Source organism: Cyprinus carpio, chromosome B5 (genome assembly GCF_018340385.1).
Source record: "Cyprinus carpio isolate SPL01 chromosome B5, ASM1834038v1, whole genome shotgun sequence".
NCBI classification, from domain to species: domain Eukaryota; kingdom Metazoa; phylum Chordata; class Actinopteri; order Cypriniformes; family Cyprinidae; genus Cyprinus; species Cyprinus carpio.
In genome coordinates this window covers 7,727,105-7,740,503 of record NC_056601.1, presented here as the reverse complement: position 1 = coordinate 7,740,503, position 13,399 = coordinate 7,727,105, and the positions used below count along the sequence as shown (strand labels likewise).

Below are 13,399 nucleotides of genomic sequence, written 5' to 3'. Positions count from 1 at the left end.
TCTTTTTCACAGAAGACAAATCTGAGAATAAGACTTTAGCAATAGTACATTTGTTTGCACAATGCAGTTGTCACTCCTGTAATTAATCAAACGCTGTGTGTTATAATACTGATGAACTTGCCACTGTGTCCCTATACACTCTTTCAGTCCCCCATCCACTCTCCCTCTCTGTTGTTCTCTCTTAATTTTCATTCTCACTCATCGTCCTTCAAGTAATGTTATCAGTCTCTACTCTTACAGTGTGAAATGTATTCATTTAAAGCTGTTTTTAGCTTTAAAGGTGAAACTGGCCCTCAAAGACACATTCTTGAGAGGATTTGCATTTAAGCTTTTTTTTTGTTGTAGTTGTTGTTTTTTTTTTTTTTTTTCGGTTACTACTGCCAGAAAATGTTCATGTGTACAGCACATTCAGGAATGTGTGTTTCTGTGTGTATGGAAGTGACAGAATATTTATGTAGTTTTTACCATACAGGGACTCTGTCTGTTTTTATGTGCTGTGAGAGCTCTCTAACTGTGTATCTGTCCTCATGGTAACCTAGTTCAAAACTACTGTGCATTCAAGACTGCTTGTGCAGCCCCCGAATTATCACACTTGCAAAGGCTTTCTACAAACTCCTTCTGAAGTGTGAAATGTCTATACACCACAGGCTGCAAAGTATGATGGGAGCTCAGGAGCAGATCTAATTAGGCTAAAATAAAGTGTTACATAAAGGCATGGCACAGGCTTCTCTAGCTGTGTCCTTCTCCTTGTGAGAAAGTGAGCTGGCCCAGAAGACTTTGCAGCAGTTATGTTGTTTTGTTTCCATCGCTTAGACTTATTTAAGTCTACTTGTCTTTAATATTATATTATATTATATTATATTATATTATATTATATTATATTATATTATATTATAATAAAGAAAGTTGGTCTTTGTTTCGTTCACCATTTTCTTTTTTTTCTTTTTTTTGCTAGTTTACTTTAAATGGTTCTGCAGTGTGAAAATGTATTTTTTAAAATACAAATATTGCATGCAATCTTTTATATGAGATCATAAAACTTCATGAATTCATAATAAAATACACTACTGTTTTGAGGTCAGTATGATTTTTTAAATGTTTGTCAAAGAAGTCTTTAATGCTCACTGTATTTTTTATTTTAATATGTATAAAAATATATTTAAAAAATTGTTTTTACATGTGTTTTAATTGTATTTTGAATTTAGCTCTGCATTGTGTTTAATTTTTCAGAAGCCGTTACTCTAATATTCAGTGTCACATGTTCCTTCAAATATTTGAATGTGCTAATTTGGCACTAAATAAATATTTCTTATTGGTATGTTGAAAATTGTGGAAACCATACTTTTTCAAGATATTTTAATGAACAGAAAAGAGTTCGTTTGAATTAGAAATCTTTAGTAGCATTTTAGATTTCTTTTCTGTCAGTTAAATTCATTGTTGCTGATCCATTTAGATGGAGCATACCGTAGCATGTCATCATGCATTTTTATTCCAATAGTGTTTGAAATGTTGGTATTTTTTGGAGAAGTGTGAAGGAACCTTTAGTCATCTGTGGATGCACTGGTTGCCATGGTGCATGCTGTGTCTCTCAAGCTTGTGTGCGGGGGCCGGGAGGTTAGTTCACCTGTCTGACCATGCTGCCTTCAAAGCAAAAGGCCACTGTGAGGCCTCATGGAGAGACGAGAGGACTACCCTGGGGTGGGGGTTTCGAGAAGAGGTGGGCAGCCGTGTCATCTTCTCAGTGGGTAGTTGGACGGCAGGGATTCTGCTAGAAGGCAATTCATAGCCATTTCATCTTGATCTCTCTCACCCCATCATGGCTTTTGACCTTGACTGCATGAGCAGCCCTATTACCAGTGACGTTTACTTCACGAAGCACACCTGTATTTACCTGAGAAATTATTGATCTTAAAATTATTTTTGTCTGAAAAATATTTCAATTCAGGCATCAATGTATTATAATTTACAGTATGAAAAATAGATAAAGCTTAGATAGACCCCCTGCAGGGAAAATCAATCGTGTATGAAAAAATTGTGCATATTCAAGCCATTTTAAGGCAGGAAGAGAATTTTTTCACAAGAAAATAATCTTTAAATATGTCATTTTGTTTATCAAAACTGAGTGTTTAGGGATACAGTTATTGACTCCAGGGGTGACTTTAAAAATGAAAATTCTCCCTCAGAGAGGGAGAAAGAGAGCCACAGAGTTATTCCCTCTCTTCTGTCACACACTCACAACAAGTACACACATTCACTGTCACCGTCACACTGCCACTGCAATGCAGGGAAGAAAAAAGAGGATTTCCCCCACATTGTCATGTGGGAATCCTGCTGAAGAACGGCGTATGTTGTGTTCTGGATGATAGTGCAGCATCACATTCTTAAATGGATAGTTCACCATTGATTTTTACTAAAATACATGGAAGCCTTTATTCTAAATACACTTTTTTGTGTTCCATAGTTTTGCATTCCTTAAACCTTTCATAGCTGTAAACAATACAAAGGTGATTGGAGTAAATTTTACAAGAAATTGCTATTTCAGAGTTTCTGGTTTCATTCAGTGTGCTACTTTCCATTTCTTTAACATTAATTGTGAAATTCACTAGCAATTTCTGTAAAAATTGTTTCTACACCAATTAAGTTATTTATTTAGGATTTAAAGTTATTTATTTAAGTTTTTTGCAGGATATGCTAATCCACTAGCTATACCACCCAAAAAATCAGCTTAATTTTTTTTTTCAGTTATTCTCTTACAGCATTGTCTAATGTAATATTTACTGTATTTTCTGTCTTCTACTGCTTTCCTGTTTAATTTTCACTTTTGATTTTTTCTGTTCACATTCCCTTCCATTCTCCGATCACATTCTCAGTTAACATTTTCATTCCAGGAGCATTGCATCTTTCACATTCTGTCCACCCTACTTTTGTTTTCTTCTTTTCTTTGTTCTTTGCATTTATACCTGTTTTTTCACCTCCTTTCTATACGCTCTGCGCACCTGTTAAAGAGTAATGGTGGTCAATCATCATGCTGTCCTCTAATTGGCATGATAACAGATGGCAGGTTGTGAGGGGGCACAAACAGTGCATTTTTTCCCTTATGTGCTCCTACATAATCATGTTGCAGAGAAAGCTATAATGCTTATGAAAATAAATGGGACTCATTTTATAACCAAGTCCAGGTAAAACATGCCTCTCACAGGCAATGCATGGCCATTTGTCAGTAAATGCCACTTTTTTCGACCTATGAGCTAAATATCTAATCAAGGTGTCCCTCACTGCACAGTTTTGTCATACTGTGGGGTGAAAGTTAGATTAGATGAGAGAAACTGTCTAGCCCTGTAGGTTCATTACTGAGAATAATGGATTGACCTCTGTTTCCTTGTGAGGCTGTAACGTCTCTTGAGGAAGTTAATCAACCATTTTGCATTCGTCAATTCAACTACTGAAGTGCACCATTTTCATCTTCAATTAGAATTGTATTAGTTTTTACTGATGATGATGGTTTTTTATTATATTGTGTATAAAAATGATAGAATATTATGTATATTTATATTTATATATATATAACTGCCGTCAGTAAGATTTTTGTTGCAAGAAACTAATACTTTTTAATAAGGCAAAGGTGCATTAAGTTGATCGAAAGTCACAGTAAAGACTTCTACACTGTTAAAATATATTTTAATGTAAAAAACAAACAAAAAAACAAAAAACATTAATTTTCTGACACCAAACTTTTGAACAGTACTGTATAGTATTAAACTGTAGCATATATGATATTATATAATATAATTATATAATACTATTATATGATAATTTTCTATTTGAATATATTTTAAATTAATTCCTGTGATAGCAAGGCTGAATTTTCAGCAGTCATTAGCTCAGTCTTCAGTGTCACATTCTAATATGTTGATTTGATGTAGTAGAAACATTTCTTATTATCAGTGTTAAAAATGGTTATTCTGCTTAATGTTTTTGTGGAAGATGATACATTTTTTTCAGGGTTCTTTGATGAATAGTTCAAGTTCATGAGAATGGCATTTATTTGTAAACATTTTTGTTACATTATAAATGTCTTTACTCTCACTTTTGGTCAATTTAATCCATCATCGCTGAACAGTAGTTGTAATTTCTTTAAAATAAAAATTCCACTGAACCCATGCATTTGAACGTGATGATAGTAATGAACTCAATATTTTAAAATATATTTGTTTTTTTACAGTTTGTGGGGATTTTAAATAATACATTTAAATTGTTTTATTGCTTGTCATTGCACGTTTTATGCTATATGCTGTTAATGATGCTGCAAACAAGGATGAATGGGTCTTTATTAAGCAGATCTAATGAAATCTACATACCTATAGATCAAGATAGACTTCAATAGTTAGTCAAAGTAATGCATCATCCTGGAAATATATTTGAAAATGAATATAAGAATGGCTTAACTATTTGACTCTATATATTAGGTTAGGATAGGAGAAGGAATTTTAACAATTAAAAAGAAATTGCACACTTCAGCTTTAAGTGAGGCATAAACTGTAGACTTTTAGCCGTTGTTTTCTATTGATTCTAAAACATTGATTTTTCTACTGCTCTTGCAAATGTGGATGCCACACCTTGTACTTGCTTTCTTCTCTAACGTTTCATTTTGGTGCATTTGTGTCATTCACTTTTGCTTTACAACCAGGTACCTTATGGTTTCATCAATGGGTGTATTTGCTTTTGTAGATGCATCACTAGATGCATGCATGCTCTTGTACACATGATCTGTGCCTTAGATCAGGGCTCCCCTGATGCCTCGTGTGCAGTACATTGTGTTCATGGATGTGTGTTTATGTGTATTTGTGCAAACAGGGAGTTTGCAAAGGAGCGAGAGCGTGTGGAGAAAAGGCAGGAGTTCCTGAAGCTTCGCAGACAACAGCAGATCGAGAGGGAGCTGACCGGCTACCTGGAGTGGATCTGCAAAGCAGGTCAGTCTCTCAAGAGAACAATATCTTCATTAACACTTGACATGTATTATCTCCACAGAACCCATTTTCAAATCCAGAGATGTCCAAGACTTACACCTGAGAATTATCTACATGTCAACCACCAGAAGGCCTTGGTCTGTTCCCTACAGAGTTTTCTGTCCCCTCGTGCTTTTTCTCCCATGACTGTTTATCTCACTCTCTTCCCGGATGTCTTCTCAGCCGCGATGGGAGCTGATGTATCTGTGCCCGTCTGTTGCTCAGCACTTCCTCTCTCCATGGCAACCACATATAGCCTTCCACTCACTCCACCAGCTGGTTCATACCCTCAGTCTTCCCATGATTGCCTGTAACAGCTTTTTCATCAGCCAGGACTCAGTGTGTTGGTGCTTTCCATGGCTGTGGATTTGCACTGATCTGGGGCCAGTTTAGTAACAGACTTCTTAAGTTTTTCTCAGGATTTTCTCCTGTTTTTACTCCATACTCAATGTTTTGGCTTTAAATGTTAATGTTGTTGGTCTTTTATAATTCTTCCTCTCATCCTAATACTGTAGTTTCTCTTAAGGTTTCTTGTAAAACTACTGATCCTTCATCAGCACAGGGGTTAATTAGCTCTGTCACAGCATGTAGTATCCTCCGTTTTGTTTGCCAGAAGCCCACTAGGGCTCTTCCATGGGGATTTATTTGGCTTAGAGAGGTAATTTCCCAGACTTTTCCATGGTGGCCCAACTTTGATGTTTAACACCATAAATTCATGATGGAATTAACTGCTTACAGGTGCTTTGACTTCTTCATGTATCTTGCTACAGCCATTCTAGTCAGTTAGATATTCACTGCATTGTTTAAAACATTAATGTGTTAGGCGATACAGTGCTCACTGCTGTCCCTGCCTCCTGCTGGATGTTTGTCAGATCTGCAGTGACAGCAGTGATTACTGTGTATGGCATCAGGTTACAATAAGCCTTACAGTGGTTGCTTTTGTGTGTCTCTTCTCCTGTGCAACCACCCAGAACACCCTAGCAACCACATAGAACAACCTACCAACTACATAGTGTAAGTAGTGAAATATCTTTGTTTCAGAGGAAGTAATGCTTGCTGAAGAAGATAAAAATGCAGAGGAGAAGGAGGATGGTGCCTGGTACAAGAGGAAATGCAACAACCCAGGTAACCATTGAGAAATAAATTATTGTGTTTGTTCATTATTAGAGCATAATTAATATAAACATTAATTTTTTTAACTTACTATATTCTTTATGAATTTATTATTATATTTTATACTACTACTGTTTATTTACTATTCACTTTTAGTGTTGAAGAGAGCCAAAAAGAGCAAAAATGACCTCATCAGTGCAGAGGAAGGAGAAGACCACTTCACTGACATCTCATCAGTCGGTAAGATCCAGGCCCAACGCCTGTGACCTTTGAACTCACGGTGGATATTCTCCCAAAATCAGCATGGAAAATAAAAAGCAGATTAAAAACCAGAGGCAAAGTATAATAAAACTAAACATAAAGAGAGAATAATGACCAAAATAAAAGAGGAGATTGAGAGAGTGGAAAGATGGATAAAGACGATGTTAACAAATCAGAATGTCTGTTTTGAATCCCTCTCCTCTCTTCTCCTCTCCATCATCTGTGAGCTTTTGTGAACATCTGAAACAGTCTGTCTCTCCGCAGCTCCCCAGGGCTCTCCATTCACCCGTACAAGCGTGAAGAGCAGCAAGAACGAGAGCTCTTCATACTTTCGCAGAAAAGAGAAGAGGTTTCGCTTCTTCATCCGCCGTATGGTGAAGGCCCAGAGCTTCTACTGGACTGTTCTGTGTATAGTGGGACTGAACACACTATGTGTGGCTATAGTTCACTACGACCAGCCCAACTGGCTCACATATGCACTGTGTAAGTGAACCACATCTTTAAAACATCACTACAGCTCTCTGGGGGATCACAGGTTTATGTGAACTATATTTGAACATGGCCTATGTGCACTGGGAGTAATTTAGACCTTTAAAAAATCAATGCAAAACAAGTGCTTTTAAATAATATACTCATTGTGTTTGCATTATTAATTGTACAACTTTTAGCTGAATTTTAGTTTCACATAAAACTGCCCCTATTTTGCTGTTTCGTAAGTTAAAAAGAAGAGTCATTACATTAAAAATGTAATCAGTTAATAAAGTTAATTTCCAATAATTAAGCAAGGATGCATTAAATTGATTAAAAGTGACAGCAAAGACTTTTGTTACAAAAGATATATTTTAAATAAATGCTGTTTTCTGTTGTAACTTTTTTTAATTCAAAGAATCAAGAAAAAAATATTTCACGATTTTTACAAATATTAAGCAACACCAAATCAGCATATTAGGGTCATGTGACACTGAAGTTTGGAGTAATGGCTGCTGAAAATTCAACTTTGCCATCACCAGAATAAATTACATTTTAAAATACATTTAAATATAGTAGAACACCGTAAACTGTAATAATATTTCACAATACTACTGCTTTTACTGTGTTTTTGATAAAACAATGCAGCATGTGTTTTTTTAAAGATACTGTGTGTGTGTATATATATATATATATATATATATATATATATATATATATATATATATATATATATATAAATACAAAAAGTCTTACTGACCCTAAACTTTTAAATGGTAATGTATATAGAAAATGTAAAAATTTGTGCCGTGTTGACTTGTTTTGATCCATGTCAGGTGAGCTGTCTCTTCTGATGGCCAATTCATGCCTCAAATATGTTAATGTGTAAAGGATGTAACTCCCATAGTTTTTAGTCCACATACTAAAGAGTCCCTTGTAGCAGATTGGTGCCAAAAATGAGAAAGGAGCATTGCCCCGCCTCCTACATATACCTCTGCTTGCATGCCAACTGCTACTAATCATTAATTACCATTGAGCTGATGCTTTTATACGAGGCCACATACACTACAGTTATTGCAGGGACAACTCCCCCAAAAGATTTAAGGGTCTTGTTCAAGGGCACAATGTGATGAAATCTTTTCGGTTACCTGCCCAGTTTTTCACCTATGAGGCTATACCACTCTGACTTGGCAGCTTAAGACCACCACGTTGGCCTGAATGATTATACTTCAGCTTTTATTTTACATTGAAACCTTTTATAGAAGCAACAGAGTATGAGGATAATTTTGTTAGTGGGTTACTACATCTTTCACTACTGGCATACCTTATAAAAATGATGTGACTGACAAAGCCCATTGATAAATGCTTTTTTGTGTATACAGATTTGGCGGAGTTTGTGTTCCTTGGTCTGTTTCTAATAGAGATGAGTCTGAAGATGTATGGCCTCGGGCCCAGGACCTACTTTCACTCCTCATTTAACTGCTTTGACTTTGGGGTGAGTAACAGGCCGTCAGATACTAATGATATACGGGACCAACAACAGTACATGTATCTTTTCCAGTTAATGCCAGAGGTACTGCCTTATAAGAAGCAGAAAAATGCTGATGTCCTACTGAGCCCCCTCAAAAACAGCAGCTTCAAGACATTTGACAAATTATATGATTATAACTACAATTTTTTAAATTGTTGCTGGAAATGAGCTTTGTTTTCAAATATAAATTGTTCCTAGAGTATTTGTGTTCTGTCTTTTGTGTTTTTAGGTAATTGTAGGTAGCATTTTCGAGGTGATTTGGGCAGCAGTAAAACCCGGAGCCTCTTTTGGCATTAGTGTGTTGCGAGCGCTGCGTTTGCTGAGGATATTCAAGGTTACCAAGTAAGAGATAATCTATGGTGCTCTGTAGATCATTGTCCTAAATTAATATATTTATACTAGGGGTGGGCAATATGAACAAAATCTAATATCACGATATGAGTACATTTATTTCACAGTAACAATATATATCACAATATTGTTATTTTTGCTTAAATAAGGTCTTTATGATATCACAATTTTTGATACCATAGATATTTCATAATTCACCAGTGAAAAAAAAAGTAATACTAGCCTAAATAAAAAAAAAAAAAAAAAAAAACTCAAGCTCACTGAAGACAAGTAAACAGTCAGCAATTGAATAAGAATAAGAAACTAATTACAAGCAATAGGACATAAAAACTACAGTAGATTAAGAAAGAAAAGTAATCAAATGTATAAAAAAACTGCATATTCTTCACTGTATAAATTAAATATATATTTCTTCTTATTTAAGTTACAAAAGTGATTTAGACACTAGCAGTGAGAGATTTTCTCTCTTTTGTTGTATGATAACCATGAGTGACAGACAGCAGGAATATTAGACTGCTGTCACTTTAAGAGCTGCCCAGATCCAGTATACTGTTACACATGTGTTTTCTTTCTCCCCTGTTGGCTTTTACTTAAGACCTACTGTGTTTACAAGGATACTTGCAAAGACATGCATTTTGACACAGAAATTTTTATTTAACCATTCAAGGCCTACAAGTGGCAAAAATAACTCAATTCAGTATTCCAGAGCTCTATAAACACCGTCTTCAAATGTGTGCATTCTCTTTCACTGCTGATTGCATTTCGACTTAATATCACTTATTTTTAAACAGCAATGCTTAATAATACGTGCAAATGATATGTTTTTGTGGTCACATAGGATGACAAAGTCACGTGAGCGTGTAACTACAATAGAGACTATAGTCCAAAATCTCTACCTGTTGACAAATTTCTACCGTTTACATTTACATTTAGTCATTTTGCAGAAGCTTTTATCCAAAGCAACTTACAATTGGGATTAATCGGGTTAATCGTGTCTACCGGTATATCGCCTATCCTTAATTTATACCATGAATTTATTTATACAATAGTTAAATGCTTGATTCTGATTTGTTGACTGTTTCAAATGAAATTTCAGAAGACACTAGACAAGAAATTGGATAACAATGAGAAGAAAATCTTGATTTTTGAAATTTTGTGTACAGTATAAGTGGAATGATTGACTCTTGACCATTGAATTACGATGTAATAAAAGCATAAAATATTAAATTGACCGGAGGTGTAACAAGTGCTCCAATTCATGGCATGGCTGTGTTAACACACTTGCGTGTATTAATTCTCAATAGTTCAACAGTCTGACTTTATAAATTTATATACAGTATCATACCACAAATCAAGCTATATTCCTTTTCTTAAACAGGTATTGGAACTCGTTACGGAATCTGGTGGTGTCTCTGCTCAACTCAATGAAGTCCATCATCAGCCTCCTGTTCCTGCTGTTTCTCTTCATTGTAGTGTTTGCTCTGCTGGGAATGCAGCTCTTCGGAGGACAGTAAGAACCAGGCTGAGGGTTACACTCACATGTCATCTAGTCCATGCTGTTTTAGGTTTTACACTGTACAAGCCAACACAGTCCCAAAATTGTTTATCATGCAAAAGTAAAAAAAAAAAAAAAGTCCCTAAATTTAAACAGTGGATTGTATTAATATAACCCTAAATAAATCATAAATCATCCCTTGACATGGAAAAAAAACCCTCCCTTTTGTTTACATTTCTCTCTGCATAAGCAGCTGTGACTCTTCCAAGCCCTGTCGTTTCATTTAACCCTCAGCCACATGTTAACAAACATGACTGAGCTGATCCAGACGGCACAAGTTTTCATTTCTCTGTTCTATGAATTATTAATCGTATGCTGCAACGGAGGAATTGCCTCTAAACACGCTTCCCATGAGGTAAATATCAGCTTAGATGCGCAAACGCTGTCATGTGATCTACTGTAATAAGAAGAGTGCCAGATAAACAAATAGTTGGTGAGAAATGAGAAAATGTTATTGAAACATAACAATGTAAGCTGCAGGAGACACTATTCCCTCCTGATGGTGGTGAAGTCTTTCCAGATCTGTGCTTAGTGAAATGAGAAATTGTGCTTCTCTGGTACTGGATTTCAGCTCCATAGCGCATTAATATTTAAGACTGTAGATGGACATGATAAACTGACTGTCTGATCCATGCAGTCATTTTCTGGGTTGGATGAGAAAGATGTTTTCATACGTATGGTTGTGAAGCACATCAGAGAGCAGAGCTATTGAGAACAATCAGAGCAGATAAAACATTCTCCTTCAGAATTCATATATATATATATATATATATATATATATATATATATATATATATATATATATATATATATATATATATATATATTCTTTGTCCTCAATTTACATGAAAATGCTGCACAATGAAACAATCATAGCTGATCAAAACATATTTGATGATTAGTATGCAACTACATGGGGTTTGAACCAATGAGATTTCATTGTTGGGGCTTTTTAGCATGTCATACGTATTTTTATCACCCCCATGAGAGTTGTGCAAACAAATGATTTTATGAAAGTTATATACGTAAAATTAAGACATTTTACATGTTTATAACATTTCACTTGTTTATAATCTTCATTAACTGATGATTCTTTTAATAAAATGAGTGGTTGGACAAAGAAAGGCATCACTTTTGTTTTCCAGAATAATGTAAACAAGCCCTTAGCTGAGAGATGTTTCTTCTCTCGTGTTAAGGATTTCTCTGCATTCTCTAGTAATGAGGCCCCTACAGAGCCCCGGAGAGTGTACATGGAAGAGAATGGTGAAATAAGAAAGCATATTTATTATATTTTTGATATTAGTTCTGGAGATGCAGAGAGGAGCTCAGCTCAGCTTTTATATGCAGATGAAGAAAGACATTATTATTTAGGAAATATCAGTGGCGTTTTTGCTGTCCTTGCGAGCAAACAAATTGAAAAAATGAAAGATTTTGAAATTAGAGCTAAGCTGGCTCCTAAGCATACACATAAGACTCATCCAAGAAAATGATTCACAGCTCATCATCTCTCTTCTAGGTTTAATTTTGAAGATGAGACCCCGACGACCAACTTTGACACATTCCCAGCTGCTATACTGACAGTGTTTCAGGTATTGACCATCTGTTGATATGTGTCTGAACGCTCTCATTTGATATTCATTTGAAATACAGTATTTCCATAATGTATTTTATCTGACAGGTTCTGACAGGAGAAGACTGGAATGCTGTGATGTATCATGGAATTGAATCCCAGGGAGGAGTGCACCGGGGAATGTTTTGCTCCGTGTACTTCATTGTGCTCACACTGTTTGGAAACTGTATCCTTTATATATATATAACATAGGACTGTCATTACTGTCATGCTTTTTAATGGCCTAATTTTTCAAGTAAAACAAACAAAATATGCAAAAATGTTGGTTTCAGTAATGATACTCATTGTAAGATATAAAGTGCTGCATATTGCATGTACTATATAAACTAAAGACACAAGACAGGTAGATTTCTGCAACAGTATTCTTCACTAATGCCGCAAAAACATCATCTGTATTTCTATTTAAGAATGCACAGAAAATGCTAACACTTAATAATTAAATAAGTAAATAAATAAAAATTACTTCTCCCACACTTTATGCAATTTTAGGTGTAAAGTTGTTTTTGATGCTGACCTGCTCTTCTTGAGCATTATTTTTTTGTACAAATAACTGTTTAACTCGTAGATGATGTTCACACTACCTTATCTTCACTGATCATGTATGTTCATGTACAAACATGTTTATTTGTCTATTTTAATACATTTAAATTTATTTTAAAATGTAATCATTTGTTTGATAGCAAAGCTGAATTTTCAGCAGCCATTGCTCTAGTCTGCAGTGTCACATGATCGATTAAAAAATCATTCTTATACTGATTTGGTGCTCAAAAGTAGAACAGAACAGCATTTGTTTGAAATCTTTTATAGCATAATGTTATCAATTTAATTAATCTGTGCCGAACAAAAGCATTCATTTCTTTACAATAAATCTTACTGAGCACAACCTTTCAGTGTGTGTTAAAAGATTGCATAAAAAACTTTTCTAACCTGACTTGTTTAACAGTTTTATTAGATGACCATTTTCACGCAAATTCCTTAAAGCACATTTGATCAGACACTCTCCTCAATGTCTTTTTGGCCATCGCTGTTGATAATCTCGCCAATGCACAAGAACTAACCAAGGTTGGTTGGGCATGATAAGGCTGTACTAAAATATGAAGACTTCTTGTGGCAAATTAAACATTTTTTAGGTGCATAGATTTAGTTAACAAAACATGATAGAAAAAAAAAAGAAATCCACACAACAAACTAATTCAAATGTCATCTATCCATTGAAAAGTAGTATTTCACTGAAGATTGTCATGGAAAGTGACAACAGAATACGAAAGTGCATTAACAAAAAAGTGGATCTGCACAAAAAGACAAAAAAAAAAAAACATTTCAGTTCAAAGCTGTAGATATGGCCACATGTACAGTACATGCATGGCCAATACTAGTCACTGTCTCAGCCATCCGTACAGTACCTGCACACACACCACATGAGTCTCACATGTTGTGTACACTGAATGTGTGATCCTATCGCCATGCACTGACAGCTTTTATTA

The 13,399-nt window shown here is 35.1% G+C and overlaps 1 protein-coding gene across 13 annotated transcripts in view; it reads left to right on the top strand.

The window, feature by feature from the left end:
• Positions 1–13,399, top strand: part of cacna1ba (calcium channel, voltage-dependent, N type, alpha 1B subunit, a) — a 110,050-nt gene that overhangs the window by 55,785 nt on the left and 40,866 nt on the right. For all 13 annotated transcript variants that reach the window (XM_042724031.1, XM_042724027.1, XM_042724026.1 and 10 more), the window contains exons 8-17: positions 4,855–4,970; positions 6,048–6,131; positions 6,276–6,359; positions 6,645–6,863; positions 8,231–8,343; positions 8,609–8,721; positions 10,109–10,240; positions 11,802–11,874; positions 11,964–12,081; positions 12,910–12,977. In XM_042724031.1, the coding sequence (XP_042579965.1) occupies positions 4,855–4,970; positions 6,048–6,131; positions 6,276–6,359; positions 6,645–6,863; positions 8,231–8,343; positions 8,609–8,721; positions 10,109–10,240; positions 11,802–11,874; positions 11,964–12,081; positions 12,910–12,977 (1,120 nt within the window). The remainder of the gene's footprint in view (positions 1–4,854; positions 4,971–6,047; positions 6,132–6,275; positions 6,360–6,644; positions 6,864–8,230; positions 8,344–8,608; positions 8,722–10,108; positions 10,241–11,801; positions 11,875–11,963; positions 12,082–12,909; positions 12,978–13,399) is intronic.